The 23,495-nt window shown below is 39.3% G+C and overlaps 2 protein-coding genes across 2 annotated transcripts; one reads left to right on the top strand and one right to left on the bottom strand.

Annotated features, from left to right (window-relative positions):
- Positions 1-1,782: 1,782 nt before the first annotated feature.
- Positions 1,783-15,637, top strand: ttc23 (tetratricopeptide repeat domain 23). Its single transcript, XM_062421499.1, is given in 12 exon segments — positions 1,783-1,863; positions 4,378-4,439; positions 4,591-4,768; positions 5,690-5,813; positions 6,029-6,185; positions 6,313-6,438; positions 11,053-11,224; positions 11,386-11,491; positions 11,856-11,983; positions 12,180-12,329; positions 13,983-14,065; positions 14,258-15,637. Coding segments are annotated over 12 exon segments (1,515 nt in total). The 3' UTR covers positions 14,406-15,637.
- An 823-nt stretch (positions 15,638-16,460) lies between these two features.
- On the bottom strand, positions 16,461-22,814 carry synm (synemin, intermediate filament protein). Its single transcript, XM_062421498.1, has 4 exons — positions 21,970-22,814; positions 20,810-20,934; positions 19,017-19,030; positions 16,461-18,802 (listed from the first exon to the last, which is right to left on the bottom strand). The coding sequence occupies exons 1-4, from the start codon at positions 22,765-22,767 to the stop codon at positions 16,791-16,793; spliced, it is 2,949 nt and encodes a 982-aa protein (XP_062277482.1). The 5' UTR covers positions 22,768-22,814; the 3' UTR covers positions 16,461-16,790.
- Between the last annotated feature and the right edge of the window lie 681 nt (positions 22,815-23,495).

Raw genomic sequence — 23,495 nt, 5'->3', positions numbered from 1 at the left:
TGTGTGACCACACAGTGCCGAAAGTTCATATAACAACTTTGGGGACTTTACCCAAATTCTACATGCATAGCTACAAGCTGTACAAGATACTGGTTACATGGCTAATCGTGTGATGTTTTGTTTGGTTTCTTTTAAATTAAGTGATACAAATCTACTGTAATAGTACATCTATTATTATGCCTGTTGATGTAGTGTTCTGCTGTTGCCACCTTCCAACATACAAGGAGGCTTTCTGCTTTCATCAAAAACTCTGGGTTTACAAGTGAAATTGACAAGGTTTTCATGAGCCTCTTAAACTGTGAACAAGAAGGGCAAGTGCTAAAGTGCTTAAGGGCAGATCTCTATGGTCGAGTGTCTTGACAGATGAAAATGGAATAATTTCAAACACAGGACTTGGTTCACGTAGTGTACGTTCTAGGCTACGAAACAATTAATTAAACTGTATTATTACCAACACATTGCATTGTTCTTGGAGGGTTAAAACATTGGCATCATTTCTGAGCAGGCATGGTATTTTATGAGGAAAGAATGAAGCAGAATTAAATATTTAGAGTTGTTGTATGATTAAAAGAAAGTTTACTGGTACCACTTCTCCTGTGTCTTTCACTAAAGTGATGGCTTCACAAAGTTATTCACTGTTTATGTTTGCTGGAATGGGTCCATGGAAAATTGAGAACTTTGAAAGTTTGAGGTGTATAGAGTAAACATACATTAAAAACATGTTTTTCTTCCGCTGGCTGTTCGGTTTGTGCATACCCACAGTATGCTCTGTATCTTACATGTAAAAAGGTTACCCTACATACACAGTAAACCATCACAGACGTTGAACAAATGTGCAGAAATAATTCACAGCGAGCATGATGATCAACTCAAAAACATAGCATAAAGCCCCAAATGTTATTTATAGCTGTCAGAGTTGTTAATACCAGGATTTTTGAATTTTCCATAAAGTAAGATGGAAGGGGCCATCACGATTAATTAAAATGAGAGATAAAAGACAAAGCAAGTTATACTGGAGGAAGATAAATTCCAGTAGAAAATCACTCTTAAAAGTGTTTTGACAGTTTGTATTGTTCAGTTTATGCTAAGACTGTTTGTGAAGAAGATATTTTAAAACTGATGGTATAGGCACCATTAAATAGCAAATTCAAGTCTTTTAATAATTGAGGTCTGTAATACATTTCCATTGTATAGGTTTGCTTTGTACCCTAACAGTAGGGCTTGAATACAACAGAAGAATGATTAGAAGTGTTTGAATGGAGTCTGGCAAGGGTGAGAAATTTTAAGTGTTCACTCTCTACCCCTCATCAACCACCCCCACACACTCCCTTGAATGTCTACACATACACACAAACACACAGATGTCAGAGAGGTCTGAGTGACTCTACCCCTGTCACTGGGTGCCTGCTGTGAAAACACCCCCTCCACACACACACACACACACACACACACACATACACACTCCTCCACACCCCCCTCCCCTCTCTCCCTCTTCTCTGGACGCCTGCCTGACATACCAGACCTTGTTCGTTAGCGCATATTTTTACCCACCGTTACTAAATTAGGAAGCCAGAGGGAGCAAATGGAGTGTGGCTGCCAAGGCAGAAGAAGGAGGGTCTGATCAGGCCTGGGTTTGCTGAGGGCCCATGCCAACCCTACCAGCTTCATTAAGAGCCACTTGGGTTTCAGAAATAGAAGCCCAACAGGGACCTGGGCCAAAGAGAGCCCTGAACGGCCAGCCAAAAACTCACGGGACAAACAAACAAATAAACGGGTTGTCTCATGGCCTGCCAGAATCAACCGGCAGCAGCCATCCCAAGGAGCCATAAGAAGTTATCTTAGGCAGTCTTGCACACAAAATGTGCCCTGCCCTGAGTTTAAAAGTGGTGACAGTACACATACTGCCAGCCCGATACAGAATAAATTAACCTAGAAAGCTGTCTCCGGAGACCAATTTCTCAAAGCAGCCACAGAGACGTTACTTCTTGTTTATTTGGCATGGATTTTGGGCACTGATGTAAGAAAGGATATTTTCACAAGGAAATGTACATTTCCTCTACTCGCTATTGGCATATAGCATTCATGTGTCTGAAAGTACAGAATGATGTGAACACATGAATTCGCTATCTGTATTCATTTTGTTGTTGTTTTTTACTTGAAAAGCCTTGCAGCTCCTTATCTCCACATACACTTACAATTCAGATTTTCTTGATTACTGCAAAATTGTAGGCTCTATATAAATGGACAAACATTGTGCTGCACTAAAACACAATGTAAACTCATTCTTACAAAATAAACAACTTAATAGAGGGGGAAGCCTGTTTTTGTAGAATATTTATTCAGTTTTATTGATAGTAGATTTAGACAGTAGACAAAGCCTGTGAGCAAATATATTTTTCATATCTGGCAGTGTAATTTTAGAGAATAACAAACAATTAGAAAACACTATAGAAACATTTGTTTTTTTGTTTTTGTTTTTTAAATTTGGGGTTAAAAAAATGTAGAGAAGCGTCTTTCAGGTTCATTGTTTACCTTTTCATCTGAGTGGCACCTCTGAACCTGTGTACCACAGTGACTTCAGTCCATTTAACAGCCTCCCATTAAAACTAATGAGCTATTAGCAGCTGACTTTGAACAACTTTAAGGTCACTGTTACCACTCCCATATTTTAACCAATAAGGATAGAGAGAAAGTGTGGCTGCAGTTTCTTTATAGGATGGTTTTGGTTTTGACTGACAGCGCTGCATGTTTTCTTCTTTTGATGATGATGCTTTTGATTATAGCTCATGCAAGTCTGTAACGTGTGAGCATTAGCTATTCATAAATTCTCACATAACATCAAAAGCACATCACTAGTAAGTAACCATAAGTTGCATCTTTGGTGGTCTGAGAAAACTCTAAATGAAATACATGGTCTGATAAATACTGAAAATGCAATTTGGATAATAGTATAATAATAGTAATAATAATATTTTTTAATAAAAAAAAAACAACATGTTGAAGTGTGCATGCCCTGAAGAGAGGCCAAATCACTACTTAAAGGAGCTCAATATTATAATTCTCCTTTGAGTACAACTGTAAAACCTACAGCATATATGGGAGAATTACTCCTGTGTTACTATACTGACACCTTATGGCACTAGCAGAATATTACAATTCATATGTTTAAAACGTGTTAGGAACTGCACATAAAGTACCCTTAATGTGTTGAGAAAAAAAATCCTGGTTTTAAGGTTATATATGCATCTAAGGGTATATTGTGCCAGTCCGCACAAAGTGAGAAACAATCCATGAAAAAGAAAAAGTATACTCAGCAATCACAAAACCCACAATTTACCTCCAGGAGAGCCACAAGGACACATTTTTCCTTTTTTACTAATTAACTCTATTGCTGCTACTGATAATAATTATAATAATTACATTTTTTCACTTTTTTTTAGTAAGAAAGTAAGTAGTAAGAGGTGTAGTCACAATGGAGTACACCTCTTGAGCAGGTGTGTGTGTGTGTGTGTGTGTGTGTGTGTGTGTGTGTGTGTGTGTGTGTGTGTGTGTGTGTGTGTGTGTGTGTGTGTGTGTGTGTGTGTACCACGATGTAAATTGTGTAAATTGTCCCACTAGAACAGTAGCATTTGTGTCTGCTCACATAGAAGAGGTCTAATCTTGCAGCACAAGATTACTGAGGTTATGGGGGCCAAAGCAAGCATTTATTAAAGAGAGATTGTCAAAAAAGTTACCAGCTTTACCAATCCAGCCTTGACGACCAAAAAGAAAATGAGATGGATGACACCAAGCTATAGCCTATTTCAATCACCGACTTTACCTAAGTAAGTCTAAAACAACGCACAAGAACTCAATTACAAAATTAAAAGGGAAACTGTATAATTCAAAGTTTCTCATTTAATAACCTAGAGGGGGGTGAGTTATTTTTCAGCATTAGTCTATTTATTACTGTTTTATTATGGGGGGGAAATTGTAAATTCAATGCAAGACTTGTTTTTCTTGAATGCACCCCGCTTCCGTCTGCGTACCAACTAGATGGTGAACCTTCAAGAACAGCTTTCCCAGCGATGGTTACTAATAAACGCAGATCCGTATGTGGAGCTCACAACAGAATCTAACCTGATTAGGCTACAGCTTGGGTCAGAGTTGTATGTTAGGCTTTCCAGTGTATCATCTAGGGCAGTGTTATTTTGGGAGAAAACGTTTAATTCTCCCAAGAAAACAATATAGAGGAGTAGCAGCGGTTGTTTGCGCATTAGCTACAGTGTATCCACGGCAACACTTAAGGAAAGCAGACTGCTGGTTATGGATCAGCTACATAGACTGTGTTAAATCTCATGCTTTCCACACTGTTTGTTTGTAAAAAAAAAAAAAAAAATGGATGATGATGACAACAGAGTGTCGAAAATACGACCCAAATCATCCGATTCTGTTGAGTCGTAAGTGATTTCTACTTGTGTTACACTTGTGTTAGGGTTAGCGCTGCGCTTGTTTGTGGAGTTTTCAGTAGCCTTAAATAATAGTTTCCTAAAATATATGCTGTTTCTAAATACAAATTTATTACAATACTTTGTTTGAACAAACTTGTAGGTACCCTGAAAGTATGGGAGGCAACAACAGGGGCATGGATACGTTTTCTCCTTGTGACTCAAGTGTGGTGAGTCCCTCACAAATAGGATGTGCTAGGAAGGAATGTATGATGATGACTCCAGAAGAAAAGCTCAGACACTTTGAAAGCAGATTTCAAGACCATGAAGACAACCAACAAGTGGGTACAGTATAGTGACAGATTCATGGTACAATCATTCTTAGTAATTTTTGGTCAGTTTTGCTCAAGATTTACAGTGCTTTTACAGCTATTCTTGCAGATTTTGGTCTTGCTTACAGGGCTGATGCATATACATAAATATAAACTATACATAGTGCACATATACATGGCTGCAACTAATATGTCTCTCAAAAAATTATATTTTGTTCATCAAATTTAACAGTGGAAAAATGTCCAACACAGTTTCTAAACTGTAAGATTTGCAATTTGCAGCGTGCAATGATATAAAAAGAAAAACAGCACCCTGGAAAAAAACAGTCTGAAAGGATGGATTGCTATTTTTGCTTGTTAAATTACTTAAATGACAGTTATTAAATTAATTGTTTATTAATATTATATTGGTGAACTAATCAATTATAGATTATCATTTTAGCTGTACACACACCCTAACCCTAACCCTGACATTAGAAAAACAAATCTCTGGTTAAACAGTTAAAAAGTAACATTGACCCCTATGCAGGTTCTTGTAAATGATATTTTTTTTAAGAGGGGGTGATAGGTGGTAAAGGTCAGTGGTTCAATTCTAGGCATGTCCAGTCGTTGGGCCCTTGGACAAGTTGCTGAACACCAAAATGGATCTCAGTAGTGTTTGTGTGTAAACGGTGAGCATAGAAACATAGGCCCTGTATCTCTCCTGATGAGGAGAGATACAGGTTGGCACCTAGCATGGTAGTCTCTGTTATATATGTGTGAATGGGTGAATGTTGGCATTTATTTTAAAGCGCTTTGAGTTAACCACAAGTCTAGAAAGGTGCTATATAAATGCAATCCATTGAAGTATTTTAGTTATTATTGATGTGGTATATTGATGCATGGTACATTGGTCTACCAAGTGATACTGACAGTCATTTATCCTTTCAGTTTGATGCTTGCATCCAGGACCTGGTGCGGTGTGTGGCACTGACGAGGCTGGTATATGGGGATAGACACCTGAAACTAGCCCAGGCCCATGCGAGACTGGCTAAAGCATATTTCCAGTTTAAAGGTAAATTCAGAAAGACTGGGTACAGTGTAAATTACCATCTAAGACCAATATGCAAAGAATATGGCAGTGTTTAAGTGATGCAGCTACAATTCAGGCATCTACAGTTTTACCACTTATGGCAGTTTGCCTCACCTTGTACAACATTTTAATATTATCTTTAGAGTCACAGTTTTCCAGTTTATGTCAAATTCAACAATTGTTCTTTGTCCATGCAGGTTGGGGACTGCAGGCCCAAGAGCACTCATTGCTGGCCAGAGAGCTGCTGACTTTCTGCCCCTCCATCTCCTCCTGCAGAGATGAAAAACTAGAGGTTCTCTCATGTCTGCTGAGCATAAGTCTTACACAGGGGGGTGCTGCACTGCTTTCTGCTAAATATCCTTGCCATTATGTGTTTAACAATAAAGGTGTGGGATCGATTTATTAATATTAACTCAGAAACAGGCTAGATGTAGCATGTTGCATTTAGTGGCAATAGACAATGTCCTTGACTCTTTTCAACTCTCGAGGAGGCAGAATTATCCTATCTGGAAGCAAAACGAATTATTGAAGAGCTTCATCAACACGGAGGAATCGGGGAGGAAGAGAAGATCAAGTCTGACCTGGAGATCTCCACTGGTCTATCTAGGTATAGTAGTGTAACATATTTTTTATGTCATATTTTTTCTTTTCTTTTTTTAGTATAAATGAGATCTGAAAATAGTAAATTCACCAGGTGGTAAGTAATACAGTAGATTAGAGGTTTGAAGGCTTGGTTTTTAGGAGTGCTCTCTGGTTATCAGGTCATTTGCTCTATTTATTTCCTCTGACATATAGTATCATGTTCAAGCTGAGATAAATGATCTGGGTCCGTCACATCCCATTAAATGGTAAGAGGTCACGTCTGTCCAGTTAGGTTTCAGAGTATAGCTCAAGAGCATTTTACATTAACATCACTTGTTGCAACTAAATTATATTAATATTATCACATTTTGCACAACGTGGTAACTAAGTCTAATTTGAGAAACAGTACTTCTGAGTTTAGATCAATGTTTGACCACAAGATGGCAATATATTCATGCTCATTTATGTTCTCTTGGAAACCACACAATATATTAAATCAGGGTTTTCCCCTATGTTATTGTGCAGTCCACTCAGCAGTAAGCGTGGGTGTTTTGTAGTGATGCTTACAGACCCTGCTGGGTGTGGTTTCTGCATGTCCATCCAGTTACTACACGCTCTTTTAAAAAAAAAATGTTTTACTTTCCTCCACATGCTTTATGTCTATATTTTTTAATCCTACCTTTTGCCACCTCCCTAATTATGATCTTCACTCTTCTCACACTTCACTGTATGGTTCAATGCTTGAAATATTTCAAAGCCTTTTCTTCCCCTGATCCACAGACAAAATGTCAGTCACTTTATTTACTTTACACCCTCTACCATTTAAATATTATTGATTTGTTTTCCCATTTCAAAATATGCATTTGTAACCTAATAGTGGTATTGACAACAAAGGTCCCAAGGGTAGTACTACATGCTAAAGAAAAGATTAAAGAATTAGAGGATCATGGTGGAGGCACCAAGCACAGACACTGAGTGCAAGACAGACTGATAACATGTTACGGGAACGGTGGCCTGGCAACATAAAAAATAGCAGCTACTTGTCATAACTTAGATCACTGTGGTTGGATTTAGAAGCTCAATCAGGAATTGGAGTATAGTCTTACCTCAGTTGAGATCACCCCACTAATGTCTTTATTTTTATACTGTTGTTGTTTGTCAACATTTACGGTTAATATTTAATGTATCTGGACTAACTGAGTAAGAAATGCTCACATATATTGTATGTGGGTATAGTTCAAATATCACATGTGCAATAAGCTTTGTTGAATTGAGAAAAACATAAAGTCAAAATACAAGCTTGTCACCTTCAAAACATTTGACATCCTCACAATGTAAGAAAATACATATTGTTGTTTTCTTAGTTTTAGAAGGGAAAATATATCATTCTTATAAATCTCTATGTAGGTCAGTAGTGGCATATTTTTAACACAGGACTTCATCCTACAGGTAAGCTTTAGTTTAATATTTCTATTCTTAGACTTTAATTAGGAAGCTAAAAAAATGCAGTTGCGGGGTTAAGAGAAACAGTACTGCAGCACATATACAAACCTTATCAGCTGAGGTGAGCTACACTAAAAGGAATTCATAGATGATGCCATCTTGGTCTGTTTCAGAGAGTCAGTTTGTTGACATGATATGCGTAATTGAAAAAATGTGCAGACTCTGGCTGGTGTGTAAGCTTGCTAAATCTCTTTTGTTAGGTGATGACTAAGAATTTGGCATGCTTCTAAAGCTCTGTCAGTCAACACTGTTGTGGTGGAGGGGAATGTTCCCACCAAAGCCTGCAACAATAAAGTAAGCTCAGCTCTCCTATAGATCCCGGTCCAAACTTTCTGCTTCAGTTTCAGGTTCACACTCAAGGTGTGCACTTGTAATCAGCCAAAATAGATATTTCTTACAAGGAGGCAAAAGCTGTATTGCTAGGCTTAGAGAGTGTGTGTGTGTGTGTGTGTGTGTGTGTGTGTGTGTGTGTGTGTGTGTGTGTGTGTGTGTGTGTGTGTGTGTGTGTGTGTGTGTGTGTGTGTGTGTGTGTCAAATTACTTGTTTATCTTTGCCTCTTCATAACTGTTGTCATGAATCTACGATTAGTTGACAGATTTAATTGAATTAAACATTTCAAGCATGTATGTATCATTTCACTCTAGTTGAATAATACATCTACAGTAATTTCTTCCATATTTTCTCCACTCTTACTTAATTTTCCTGTTCATGCATCATATTAATTGAACTGCACTCTGATAACTAACTTTATGCAACTAATCTCTGGAGTTTCTGCTGTTGAGATAATCAGTGGCCTTACCCTCAATTTATACAAAGGCGGTTTACTGGATTCACAGACCGAAATACAAACAATGGCTGCTCAAAATACTAGTTGTATTCTGATTATCAAGATCCACAGATTGCTAGTTTTCTTTCAAAAAAGGTGGTTAATTTCAATCACTCCGTATCATAATAGTCTCTGATTAGATGGCTGAAATAAAACCTGCAGGGCTTTTGTTTTAGATGATGCCTGAACATGGTATTTAGTATTCCTGTGCATACTCTAGATTACTCCCAATTTTCATTCACTCCACCTGAAGCTCACAATAAAAAGCTCACTCTGAGTGTTATTTGATCAAATTCAAAGCAACACACAGATTTCTTGGAGCAGGCTGCTGTGTTTTTGTCCTGCTGCTTTCACTTTGGCTTGGCCTTACTGTATCATTTTCCAAGTGAAAGCTCTGAGCAAACTTACGTCAACCATGTTCTGGAAACATTTACAAAAGAGGGCTGTGTGGCTTGCTTGGCAACACTTCTACAAATCCTTAATTATAATAATTCCCTGCCTTGTGGACTGTTAGTAGATTTCAGTGGGATGTGGCATATTACTGCTCTGCCGGGAAGTGTGTAAGGATGTAGAGTGAATGAGAGGATAGAGGGTATTGTGTCTGTCTGTCGATGCAAGCAGAATGGCAGAACTCAAGGCATGCTGGAATGTAACTCAGCTACAGCCATTGGTGCTGCCCTAAAAGGACCTAAAGTGTCAGCCTTACAAACACTTATGGGTGGGGCACTCCATTTCTATCCATCAAGGCATGTTAGGATAATCTTGGATTCATGGGAAAATTTAAAGAAATAAGGCCTTCACAATGTTTTTGTAAGGTCCAGGGATGCAAGTATGATATAATACTGACAAGCTTAGACTTTTGGTTTCCAGAGAGGCTGTCTGTGCTAAAATTACTGTATGTACTCATGATACTAGAAGGCACCTTGGATAAAGCCTTAAATCAAATGGCATGCTGTAACAAATTGACTGCAGTGTTTATTCCATAGATAAATAAATGATCAGTTGTCCAAATAACCACGTACAGTTACAGTCTGAACAGTGCGGATATGCGAAGACTTATTTGTGAAAGAGGTTTCCTATACTGCTGTGTGACAGTAATGTTAACTAGAGATGGTATAGTAGTGCCCTCTGAAACAGGCCACCTCCTTGACAGGAGAGCTGAATTAAATTTAGAGTCCATTAGATGGTTTGAAGCTGTTCGCAGAGTCGCCTGATGGATCCAGTGTCCTTGCAGTGGATAATGCAGCCATGGTTACGTCCTCTCTCTCACTTTCCCTCACCCACCCCGATTTCTCTTTAGTAGCTAAAGCAATTCAAAGCAGAATAACAGGAAGCATGTGCCACATATAAGCGACAAATGAAAGGAAACACCAAACTAATGTGCCTTAGTAAGGTGCTGGGCCACCACAAGCCTGCAGAACAGCTTTTGGGCTCCTTGTCTCCAAGTATCTGGAGCTCTAATGGATGGATAAACACAGTTTTTCCAGAACATATACCCTCATTGCATCATTGCATGTGTTGACAACGGCAGTGGAGAGTGCTGTCCAATATATCAATCCAAAATCTATCATAGGTGTTCAGCTGGGTTTAGATTTGGCATAGTATTCACTGCATTTACAAAACCTTTCAGTGACCTCTTGTGCCCTGTGTGGAAGCACCTGCAGTTGTTATGTGACTCTGCACATTTATGTTTTTCCTTTAATTGTCACCAGTCTGTGGAATTTGTTGATGTAGATGAAATTTGAGCTACCCATGTGTCATCAATGACCATGCTTAGATTTCAGCTTTGCTCGGGTGGTTTCCATTGAATGTCCAAGGGTGTCCCCTAATTTAGACACGCTGGTGTTTAAACACACTGCAGGATTTATTTGTCAGACTCAGAGAGGCTCCAGTTAAAATGCAAGGGTTAGGAGCTGTGTAACCTTCAGTCCCAGAGGAGAGAGACTGGTGAAAGGATGCAACCAAAAACAGATAAAGGGCGATGTGCAAGCTTTCCCTATTATAGTGTGCACTCCAACTGCAGCCATCAGCCAAAGCATTCACCACTCTGCAGGGACTGGCTTTGGCTAGAAACCAAACAAGTTACTTCAGTTATATAAAACCGGCTTATAGTAATGAATTAACAGACTTTATATAGCTAATAATTAAATAAAGTCTTTGTTAATGTGTGCAGATTTAAGAGACATATACTAAAAGTCTATTCATGTTCCCCTCTTTTTGACATTTTTAGTGGGCTAGACTGACTTGTCCTTATGTACATCTTGCCATTGCTGACAGCCTGCCTATTTGTATGTTATTTTTGTTCTGTAGGGTCCATAAGAGACAGAACAGACCAGAGGAAGCTTTGAGCCAGTGTGAGAAGTCTCTGCAATTGCTTAAGGATTGTGGAAAGCCAGAAAAGACCACCTCTGTCTATAGGGACATGGCTGCCATTGAACAGGACATGGGTCATTTGGACAGAGCAATAGAGCATCTCTCTAAGGCAAGGGGAACATCATGTACACATCATACACAAAACTCAAGTACAGCATACACAACCAAGGCAGCTTAAGACAATGTCATGCTATGTTGTCAGGTAATGCTCCTACACTTCTTATTTGGTGATGTGTTATCTGTCTTATTTCACTGGCTTGTTTCTACTAGGCTCATGCCATTACTATGAGTCACTGCCCAGAGGAGCTAGAGAGGGCTCAGATCTCTCACAGCCTGGCCCTCATCTTTTCTGCAACTGCAGAGCCCCACCACAATGGTGAGTCTGTTCAGACGCATGCTAGGCCTGAGTGATAGGCACAAGGGGTTAATTAGGGTTTGAATCACCTACTGTCTTCCTATATGTCAAATTCTTTAACATGGTGTTACGGAAACCAGACTCATAATAACCGTATTGAAGACATGTCTAAATTCAGCCATATCAATATGATTCATCCCTGTCAACAATCGTAGATTAAATGTATGATCTGCGGATTTATGTAAAGCCTAACATCTGGACACTAAGAAAATGGAAGAGTTCATGTGGGCAACTATTACGTCCATATTGTTTATTTTCTGAATCAGTTATTGCCATATATTAAGTTAACATGCATAATGTGTGTGTTTTCTCCATGCTGGTGTAGACTCTGCAGGTCACCACTTTGAGCAGAGCCTAAGTTCATACCAGAACTCTGTAGGTCTGGAGGATCCAGCCTTTCTCGCTGTCCAGGATGACTTCTGTCGCTTTCTCCTCCTCAATGGACAGCAAGAGGTTATGCCACACACAATGATTTTCTCCAGGCACAGTGTATCATCAGACATCTGATTTTTAGTATTAACACATTTTTTGTCGTGAGCAGCACCATGGAAACATTTCGTCAGAGTTTGTAATTGTCAAGGGAATGATTCCACGTGCTAGGAAGGGTGGAAGTCTGCCTGCTGATGATTTGAACTTGTTTTTTATGCAGAGAAGTGTGGAGATCCAGAGAGCCTCTCTCAATTCAAAGAAATCTACATTTGGTGATTTGAGTGCTGAGGTAGCAGACACCCTTCAGCTGATAGGAAGTTTGGAAATGAGTGATGGCAGAATGAAGCAGGCTCACGGGACCATGACAAAGGTAATCACAAATTACAGAACATTTAGTAGTATTTTTTTGTCCTGGTTACAACCTGTAAATACATATTAGAAACGACATTTCCCTTCCAAAGAATTTAGGAGGGTGTTATTAAAGGGCAAGAGTCAGGGGTGTGACCACCTATACCAGTCAGAGGGTGAGAGCCTTGATCAAAATACACACACAAAGAGTCCGTGTAATATTGAGATGAGCTATTTTCACCATCCTCTCTAAAGGCTCAACGCTATCAGAGTCGCATGCTAATCTTGGAAGGGTGCAGTGTGCAGAGTCGTCCTCCCTGGTGTAAAATATCAGAGTGACTTTGTGTTTCCTCAGGCTGGATGGAACCTGACAGATGGGCAACACAACTTTCGAGAAAGACTGGCTGTTAGCTAACTGCTGTCAATTAAAGGGACACTGACCCCAATTAGTGCTGTATGCCATTATGTCCTTTGAAACAGAAGAAGTGACATTCATGTGTCTTTCAGCACACACACACTAAATAAACAGCAGCCTTGAGTTGATTTAATCATGTTCCATCTTAACAGCTTTTAGTGCTCAACTTTATTCCTTATGTAATGAGTATTATTTGTTTTTCATAAATGATTGCATATGTGTGCTGTATGAGGTCAATTCTACCACCGACCAAACATACTAAATTACAAAAGGGGGATTTCTTCATGCAAGTAATGACATGCCTGAAAGTAAAGGAGCTTGGTTGCTATGTTGCTGTGTTATTGCAGCTAAGTGCAGAGGGGGTCTCAGTGTGACAGAGTAAATCAAGTCTCACTCTCTACACTACATTTGACTATTAACCTTTCTGAAGTACTCTGACACAGAGCAGATATGCCAGGACTTTTTCCCCTGCTGTCGTCATGACACCATCTGCACACCGATTGAGCAACTTTTCCAAAGGAAAGCTGGTTCATACAGTATATATTACATAAGACCTACAGAAAAAACCCAAAACATAGAGAACAATGGCACAGACACAGATACACACTTGACATTTCCCCCTTCCTCTAGTTGTGCTGCTGAGGAAAAAAAACATCTTCCATTACATCAACCTTAGCAACAGTGAAAACATCCAAGAGGCCAGCTGGATCTGTTCCAGATTATGGAGTGTTTAACTTTTCCTGGTGAGGCAGGAAACTTTTACCTACTTCTTTCCCGGCTTTAATGAAAATCTCTTACTGATGATTGTAGGAATGGCTTGCAGGCTTTTATCGTGTCTGTTGTATAATCACACGTCCTTCTGGTTAAAATTTACTTTTTTGGGGATTTTGTCAAATTTGGATATATTTTCATAGCGAAGTAGTCATTGCTCATTCATCTCATTTGGTTTCAGCAAACTAAATATTGAGTGGAAAGTGATACAAACTGTGTCTTTAATTTGTTGAGTTTACTACCTCAGATTACTGTCTTATTTATTTAGAGCCCTCAAAAGAAATCTAGGAGATCTCCCTTGTTGACTCGACACTCCGAGTGGTCAGCACAGGTGTTATCTAAACCTTGGTCTGCTACAGTGGTTATTTTGGGATGTTTAGTGCATTCACATGTTGCTAGGAAGTGTTTATTCCCCTCTGAGTATGAGCTGCACCTCTCATCTTCCACTGATCACTCAGTCTGCTGTTTTTAATTTTTTTTTTATTTTAGTGCCTGGAGATCCAGAGTTTGCTATATGGCCCTCAGCACAAGAAGACAAAAGCTACACAAAAAGCTGCAGACATGTTGGCCCGGTAAATCTGCAGAAAATTGTTATATTTGTCATTAATTAAACTACCTTTAAATTATATGTCTAATGATAAATTGCCAACCAACAGGTGTTATTAAATAGTTTTGATGAATTTAGAGGACAAATTGATTTGGAAGAACAAACATAATAATACATTCTGTTTCAGTGATGCAACCATGTTCTGTATGTTTTGCAGGGCACCAGAGGTGGCTGAGAGCCTGCAGAGGCAAGGTAGAAGGAAGACAAAATCTCAAATGTTTTCAGCTCTACCATCCAGTGGCAAAGAGGGTAGCATATCTAATTTTTCAAAAAATAATCCTCTCTCTTTTATGTCACTCGAATAATCCTGATGGTTTGGACCAAGACCTACTCATATCAACTGTTTCAAGAAATTAGTCTGTCTGTTATCACTACTATCATATACTGGCAGCTAACTCTGCTCAAAATTAGAATTGCTCTAATTTTGTCCCTGGAAGTACATGATCTGGTTGTCATTTTGTACAGGTGAAATAACTTGACTTTAAAGAAATACTCACGCTCAGAAAACATTCCCACAGCAGTTTTTAATTATGTTACCATGTGAAACAATTTCCAAAGAATCTTAATCAGAAAAAAATATAATGTTATTTGTTCAATGTAAATCATTATGTCAATAAAAGCAATAATGTTGTGCTCTCCAGGGTAAACACTCGGTCATTAAACAATCTTCATTCATAAGTAGACTTTTCTGTATTCTCATGTACACTAATATGTTAATGCTATGAAATGACATAAACAGTAGTATCCAGATAACATTGTGTACATACTGTGCATATTAAGGAAAAGAGAATTTCCTTATTTAGCTACAATTGAAGTACAATGATGTGACAGGTTTTTTTTTGGTTCAAATTACTGGTTTGCAGACCAGAAAAATGTATGAAAATATGCTGTGTGGGCACTTGAAAATAAAACATTGTTTTTCTAGTTTCATTTTATGGATTTACAATTAACATGCTAATTGTCAACTTAGAAGCATAAAATTCACACTCACGATTTTTCAAAATGATAGTGCCAAACAGGCAATTTGAGAAGACGGTGCTCAGTAGTTAGTGTAAGTGTAAATTATGCATCCGTGCAACATGTGTAACCACACTGTAATCATATTGGAAGATTTCTGCTTCTGCAACTAGAACAGAACACAACAAACCCTGGTGAACACTCAGTGTCACTAAGCTGATGATCCAAAAATAGTCGTGGTCAACAACACACTCTTATGTCAGAGCAAAGGTGAATCCTTCAAGCCAACGCTGTGATGAAACAATGTGTACAAGCAAACAGCTTTTAGACAAGACATACATCAAACCCAGATGTGATTATGTTTTCTTTGATAACACTATCGCTGCGTTATTTTACCTTTATAAATGTTCTTCTAGTTTCTTTTCTTTCTTGCGTCATACCATTTCCTTACACGTATTCAGGTCAAAATATTTAATGTTGGGTGAATAAAAACATGGTATTGACACATACCAAGTAAAGATATAGATTTTTTTTTTTAGAAAATTGTAGCTTCATATATCAGAAATGTAATTATATATATAATAATTATATATTGGGCAGTTTTTTCCCCCTAATTGTTAAAAATATATAATGTAAACTTATTTGTGAGTAAGGGTAAATCCTAAATACATAAATGTTTATTCTACATGACGGCCACTTTTAAGTGCCACATTTACTTGCACTCTACCCCTACCGTGTTCAAAAACCTGCAGTATTTGTTAAGACAAATTACCATCTTTTTCTCCACTTCCTCAGCAAACATGAGTATATTTTCCTCCACTATAAGATTAACTACATTCTGTGAACTTTAGTGTCAACTGGTTAACATAACCTGCTGTTTTCCAGCGTACAGTGTATACTAACATCATTCCATTTAGTAACAGTCCATAAGTGGGAAAAAAAATGAAGCCTGCAACCTTCAAATACTGTACACAGCACATCATAACTCCCAACTGTCAGATATTCATCTGCATTAAATGTAGACCACAGAAAATTTGCCTTTGGTTAACTCTGGCATATTTTCAGAAATGTAAGCATTATGCATTGTCCCTTTCAAATAAATGATTCAACTAAATTAACAGCATAATAGAAAAAGGCCATGATGTGATGGTCAGGGTGATGGGGGCTGTGGACTGCAAAACAGGATGTTTAAGCTGTACAGCACAGGTTAGTACAAAAATAGAGAAATATAGAGAGCATAAACAAACCAGTTCAAAGATACTGCAAACTATAAAAAGGTTAACCCACACCAGCAGTACACTCCATCTGTATATAGTCTACCAATAGAAAAATTGCAACGATATGTAGGCTAGATATTACAATTCTAACTCAAGCTAGCCCTTATTAGTTGGCATTGTGTATCTTTGACTATGTAGCACCGCCTCAATTACCACAAAATATGTAACAATCTACTATGCTTACTTGATTAAGTGAATTTTGTTTTAATTAAGAGATGCAGTTAGGGACACACAATATTGGGTGACATACTGTACAGTAGGTGTAAGCTAAGAGCGCAACAAAATCAATGATGTATATAATGTTTTACTGCAGAAATCACATCATTATTACAGTGTCTGCAACCAGCATTAATGCCATGTGTGGTGGACTGTTGCATCAGAACAAGCTCTATGTGTGCACTGAAGTGATACATTGGCAAATATTGAGTTTGAAAATATTTTTTACTGAAAACTTTCTTAATCATCAGTAGGGCTTTCAAGGATAACTGTGGCAACTCTTTTCTCATGAGAACTCTTCACTGGGGTCTCCAAGAATTTAGACTGCAGCTCCTGCTCTAAGGCAGCCTCAGCATGGCTGCCATGCACATCCATCTGAAAGGTGAGGGACTTCTCTGATGGACCTAGTTTGATATGTTTCTGGCTTATTTCAAATGCAGACTCTCCTTTGTTGGTGAAGCTTTCAAACTCTTCTCCATATGCAGCATCCTCTTCTTTGGAAACTCTGAGGCTGTACCCTCCTCCGGCCCCACCTTGGAAGGCTTTCTCAACTTTAGAAGACTTGAGAGCTGCCATGATCTGCTCTTCAGATAGATCATCTTCTGTGTCTAGAAGCCCAGATTCCTCTAGTGTTTGAGAGACATTCAGCTCTGCCACAATAGTCATGGTTCCATTGTCACTCGACTGTTGCACTTTTTTGACATCGACAGCCACATTCTGTGGACTTTCACCACTAACTTTTGTGAAGAAAGCCAACTCCTCTCTCAGTGGACCTGACACTGAGCCTTGTAACTTCTCTAAAGCTCCCTTCAGCTGATCTTTAGGCTCCATAGTGTCCCCTCTCAGGACCTCAAGCATTGACTCTTGCACTATAGGGGAAACACGAATCTCTTCTTCAATGATGCACTCTGGAATACTCTCCTTGACAAAGGAGTGATCACCTGACATGAACTTGTATTCGTCACTTTCCTCAACAATCACTCTCTTTGGTGGAAGACTTTCATCTTGATAATACCTCTCATCTGACAGGTCATCCACAACACCATAATGGCCATATGAGGTGATACCACCACCATCCTCAGGTTCAGAAAGGTTGTCATCTGGTGTGGAGACAAAGTATTCATGAGGCTCTTGGTCATGGGAGAAATATGAAGATTCACTCTCCCTAGAGAGCTCTTGAACTTGAACAGATCCACCCTTGGAATGGACTGTGTCTTTCATTAAGGTTTTGATGGCATCATCATCACTCCTCTGGACTTGAGGGACATTTTCTAGCTCCTCAATTTGGAAATATGTTGAACTAGATCTGGACTTCTGCTCAACCTCATGCTCCTCATCACTGAAAGACTCCACTGGCTCCTCAATAATTTCCACGTTGACAGACCTATTTGTCAGGCTCTCGCCTCCCTGTAGGCCACTCAGCAGGCTCTTGATCATGCTTCCTGTTGCTGTGTCCTTGATGTCTTCTAGTGACACCTTCTTCACCCCTTGGCCCAGTAGTTCATCCAGGGCAGAATCCTCCGAGATATCCAGATCCTCCTCCACCTTGGACTCCAGCACAATCTGTGTCTTAATTGTGCCATCCTCCTGCTCAGTTTTCTCCAGATGATAGATTACCTTTGATTCTCCAGAGGAGCAAACTTTAGCTTCCAAACCAGCTGGTTTTATCACTTTCTCGATGATCTCCTCAACAGACACTGAGTCTAATACCTTTTTCTCACTTGGGCTTGTCATAGACTGTGTTTCCCATTTAGCTTTGAACTCACCATCACAAACATCTCCTTTCTCTTTTTCATCTGGCACTTTCTTTTTGTTCTCTGTCTCAGTTTGCACGCTCAGGCTCATCATCGGTGGTGACACCACTCTCACTGATGTGGTATCAGCAGTAGAGGACTTAATGGAACTGATTTTATTCTCTACTTGAGAGGCCTGTGTGATTTTAACATATTTCTCCTCTGTTGTTTTCTTTGCATTTTGACCAATTTGTTTATCTTTGGTAGCAGTGGGAGCGGGGGCAGAAGCAGCAGCCCGAGCGTTAGTGAATGAGATCATGTCCCTTCTGGAAGCGGGACTCTGATGCTGAGCTCTGGCTGTAACTGAAATGGGGATGACCCTCGAAGGACTAATGGACCCAGAGTGAGGCACAGGAGATCTCCTCTGGGTTGAAATTGGGTGTGTGTATCTGATATCCATGTGTTGTCTGATTGAGGTGAGTGGTCTTGGAGTGTAGGTTTGGGAAGGCATCTTGATATCTGAGGCAGAGAATGAAAGAGCCACATTTCCAATTTAAACTTATATATGTTTGATTAAACCCTCAGACAAATAATTTAAACTTTTCTTACATTGTACAATTTTGATCAACATATAGAGAACAAACAAGAACACATTTCAATACAGTACCTATTATTCTTTCTCTTTGTTGTTGATTCACCCTCCTGTGAGCATCTGGCAGACCTACTCTCTCACCTTCCAGGAGAGCCCTGAACAAACAAGACAAAAGACAAAATGCTTTTTGAAAACAAGGGCAAACAAGTCATAGCAAATTGTTTGGTTATTTCCCCATTCCACAATAATTACTTTCCCATGTATATAAAAAATGATCAAAGACAAATACCTGACAAGACGTTGTACGTCATCCAGCTCTGCCATCTCAACCCTCTCAAACTAAACGCATCAGGCTTACAAGACGGTATGAACCCAGAACCTGGCCATATAGGGTAATAACCATCAAGAACATAACAAGCCACTGTCATCTAGTAAACACCTTGTAGTAATTTGCTGAAATGGCTCACCTTTTCTTGACTATGACTGAACAAAACAAACAACAGCAAACCAAATTCCCTCAAAAAGAAACAACCTCTCCGGAGAGTGCTTTCAAAAAGACTGACCTAAAAATAACAGCTTCATTGTGGGGCTGTCCATACTTCCGTAGGAATCCCAAAGCAAAAGCTGACTCGTGACACATACAAAAACACATGCCACTGCCACGTCTCTGAGAAAGTATTCTGTCCATTCCAAAAATTCAAATTAAACCAGATGTGCCTAACAACTCCATATAAACTTAAGAATATGAAGTTTAAGAATATGTTTATTAACATCTTTGTAAATGACTTTGCCTTTCAATAAAAAATAGTCTGTTATTATGTGAGCATGTGTGATTTGGCTGTGTTAGAAGCATGACCACTAGGCATGCCATGCTAAAACAGGATATGAAATGCCAGACATAATTTGTCTCGCTTCCTGTACAGTTAAAATAAACCACAGAGAAAGTTTGAAGAAACCTATCAAAATCTGTTTTGTATTTATAAGACAGTAAATGAGCAACTTATTTCTAGAGTACTGAACTGAAGAGGGAGAGTTGAGATGAGAGCACTTAGTGGCAAACAAGGAAGGGAAGCAAGCAGCTGAGCTCCCCTGGGGATGCACCGATCCAACCTTTTCAGACCCGATACTTGGGCTCTGGGTATCTGCTCATACCAAGTAACAATCTGATACTAGTGTATAATTAATAAGCTGTATGTCTCACTGTGTGGAGGAGACTGGGATCTTTCTTTCATGTGTAAGGCAGCATCAGGCTTGACTTAAATATTGGTCTTTCTAACTTTGTAAAATACATAGATACAAATTTACTGAATTATTATTTATTAAAATAATATATCCAACATAACATTGTCCCATTGTCACTGACACCTGATCCAGCTATGTGAGTTATTATTGGTCTGATATCTGATATTGATATCGGTACATCTCTAATCTCTAACATTGATCACTATCACTAATCAAGCCAAGAGTACATGTAGGGACTGGTTTGCTTGGACAAGCAAATTGTTGTTAAATTTTGGAAATATCACTGAAAAGATAGCTATTACTGCAGCCTTTTAACCAGACAAAAAGCTGTTTTCACAACATTTGTCACATATTTCAAAATGTATTTTCATCATTATAATAAAAAACCTAATCCCATTTTTTCATTACTGAGCTCAGCACCATTTTGTTCATTAAAGACAGTTTGAGAAGCACATACCTCTTGAACCAGACACCAGAACCAGTTCTTAGACCATAAACTGCTTTGTGGCCAGTCTATCCCTCATTTCCTGTCATCTCTCTAGGGTCGACAATCTAGTAAAAGCCTACATTTCCCAAAATGAATTAAATAAAAACTGCTTTTACAAGGAATGTAGAACTGCTGTCTTTTTATTAGGCATGATTAAATCGTTTTTTTAGACTGGAAAACTGATATACTGAATAAATATGATCACCTGTAGGAAGCCACCTCCATGCTCAAATCCATTTTGACCTGAAGAAGATGCTGATGTTCTCGCATCTTTTGTGCCATAGTGTCAGCCATTATGTTCCTCTCATGCTCCAGCTGATCAATAATCATCTGGGGGGGAAAAAGACAAGAAATTAACACTTTGCACACAGTGTAATTTCACCAGTCTGTGTCTCGGTTATTTTTTGTTCGTTCTTGCAATTAAACAATAAATACTATAATCATTCAGCTTCCTTGTTAAGCATTTTATTTTACTGCAGCTGAACATTCTTTTTAAAATCATATCTGATGCCATTAACAGACTGTACTAATCATTTGCACTGCTTAATCCAGTGCCTGTTTTCATGATTTGTGCATGATCCTTTTCCAAAAGAACATACATTGAACAACTCAAAGCAGTTGCCATGATCAACTATAAATTGTAACGCTGTGAACCTGTGCTAAACGTGTCTTTGTTACAATATTGAAAGCAATCCTACAGTACTTGAACAGTGTTGTCACTTGCAACTGGTTGACCTGCTTGTGGCTCCATCTTAAGGAGGCTAAAAGGGATTTGTCAGTCTGACAGCTAATTGGTTTAAGTGGCTGGTGTAATCTATTAGCTATACAGAAGTGTGTGTGGGTGTGTGTGGGTGTGCATGCATGCTTTTGGCACTTATGGGAACACAAACTTGATAGGCATCCCTTTACTATCATGGAGGAGTGTTATATTAATTGATTGTCCAACATCTTTTTCATTTTTATGTTGTTGTAACGGCACAGTGATAGGCCCGAGCCAGGCTAGGGCAAGTTACAGGATGCCACACATCATATATAGTTAGAAAATAATCACGTCTTCGTAGATTTTGGTGATATGTTCAATATTAAGTTTCCAAGAATCAGACTGATCCAGACTGAACTTATCATTTTTATAGCAGCTGCTACAGCTGCATCAGTGCCTTAAAGGCAGTGGGTGTGGCACAGCGAGAGAGCAACCTCTCCCAAGGCCCAGCGCAGTAAGTGGGTATTTATTCTGTGTTTCATACAGTTTTGCACGTTTTCCAATGTCTTGTAGGCTAGTTGAAACAAATCACCTGACTTCTAGCTTCAACTCGGTCTCTGATATATAAATCTGTCCTCCCTCAGTAATAATAGATTTCTTCTCACCTGATATTCACTGAAGTCCACACGGATTTTTTCCTGCATATGCATCAGTTGTTGTTCAAGATGCACCTGAACCTTGCCTTGTTTTTCCGCCTCTGTGCGTAATTTGCCTAACTCTGAGGCGTACATCATCTTTTCCCTCTGCAGATCACTCAGTCTGGCCTGGTCCGCTTGAATCGACTGCTCCATTTCTTCCACCTTCAGTTGGTACATTTCAAAGGTTTCAATCCATCCTTCGGACAGTCCGCGTGCATATTCTTCCACCTCTTCCAAGGAGGCCGCCGGAGGCCCGCAATAACTTTGCGTAATGATGGGTACCACACGGGACTCCACCTGACGCCGTAAATGGCCCATTTCTTGTCTGTGCACATCTTCTAAGCCGTTATACTCTTTTTCTAGTTGAAATAAACGCTGCTGGAGTTCACTGTTGGTCTTGTGAGCGAGGTGAAGCTCAGTTTTGCAGCCTTTCAGTTCGCCACTGACTTCCCTGCCCGCCTCAGTTTGCTCGCTGCACAGAGACTGGACCATCTGCAACTCCCGCCATAGCTTCTCCCTCTCCATCTCACCCTGGGACTTTTCAAACGAGATCTGTCCCACCATTCTCCTCAAATCCCGCAGCTCAGCCTTGTACTTCGGCTCCCATTCAGCCGTCTTCACATGCCAGAGTTTATTTATTTCGGCTATAAGATGCCCATTTTCCTGTTCCAGCTCTTTGGTTCTGGATAGGTAATTGGCAAGTCTGCTGTTGAGCTCTTTCAGCTGGTGTTTTTCGCTCTCAAATGTTCTCTTGAAAGGCAACATTGTGGCATCTAATAATAAGATGGAGTGAGTTTAAAAAATGTTCCGTCTTTGTGATTCAGGTCCCAGTATAATTTGCGTGTGCGTCTGTCGGCAAACTGTAATGTAATTTGCGATCAGAGCCCTTTGACAAGTGCAGGAGGAGGGCGGGTCCTGCCTTAGCGGATCGTCCCAAGCGCGTCCGTGTCCCTGGCATATGTTATGATGCATTTGAGTGCTGTCGGATATGTAAATACTCAGTAATGTCCAAAGATGTGGTAAACACAACTTTGAAAGTAAAAGCATCTGCTGGGAAAGTATGTTATGCAGGGAAATAAAAGTATAAGACTGTGGGTTGAAAACTAAATACCCAAACGATTCTAACTTAATTATAAAACTCAAATTGTGTACTAGAAATAGTCACAAAATGTAATCCATAGGTTCGTGTATACACGGAAACGATGATAGGCCTATATAATGTACAAATGGGCGGGGGTTGGGTTGGGTTGGGTGACTGGCTAAATAGTTAGGCGGCAAAAGATGGAGACAACTGTTGGCATCCCATTTCCAACCCCAAGTGTCATGTTTCCAACTGCAAGCCAGGACTTTTTTGTCGTGGTGTTTATGTAGCCATGGCGACTTAAGGAAGTATCATTTCACCCGTGATCTTTCCCTAACCCTAACCAAGGTGGCGTTTGTCCCTAAACTTAACCAGACATTCATTCACATCATAAAACATCTTTTTTTTCTTC

This window comes from Scomber scombrus, chromosome 6 (genome assembly GCF_963691925.1).
Source record: "Scomber scombrus chromosome 6, fScoSco1.1, whole genome shotgun sequence".
NCBI classification, from domain to species: domain Eukaryota; kingdom Metazoa; phylum Chordata; class Actinopteri; order Scombriformes; family Scombridae; genus Scomber; species Scomber scombrus.
This window is presented reverse-complemented; position numbering and strand designations above follow the sequence as displayed.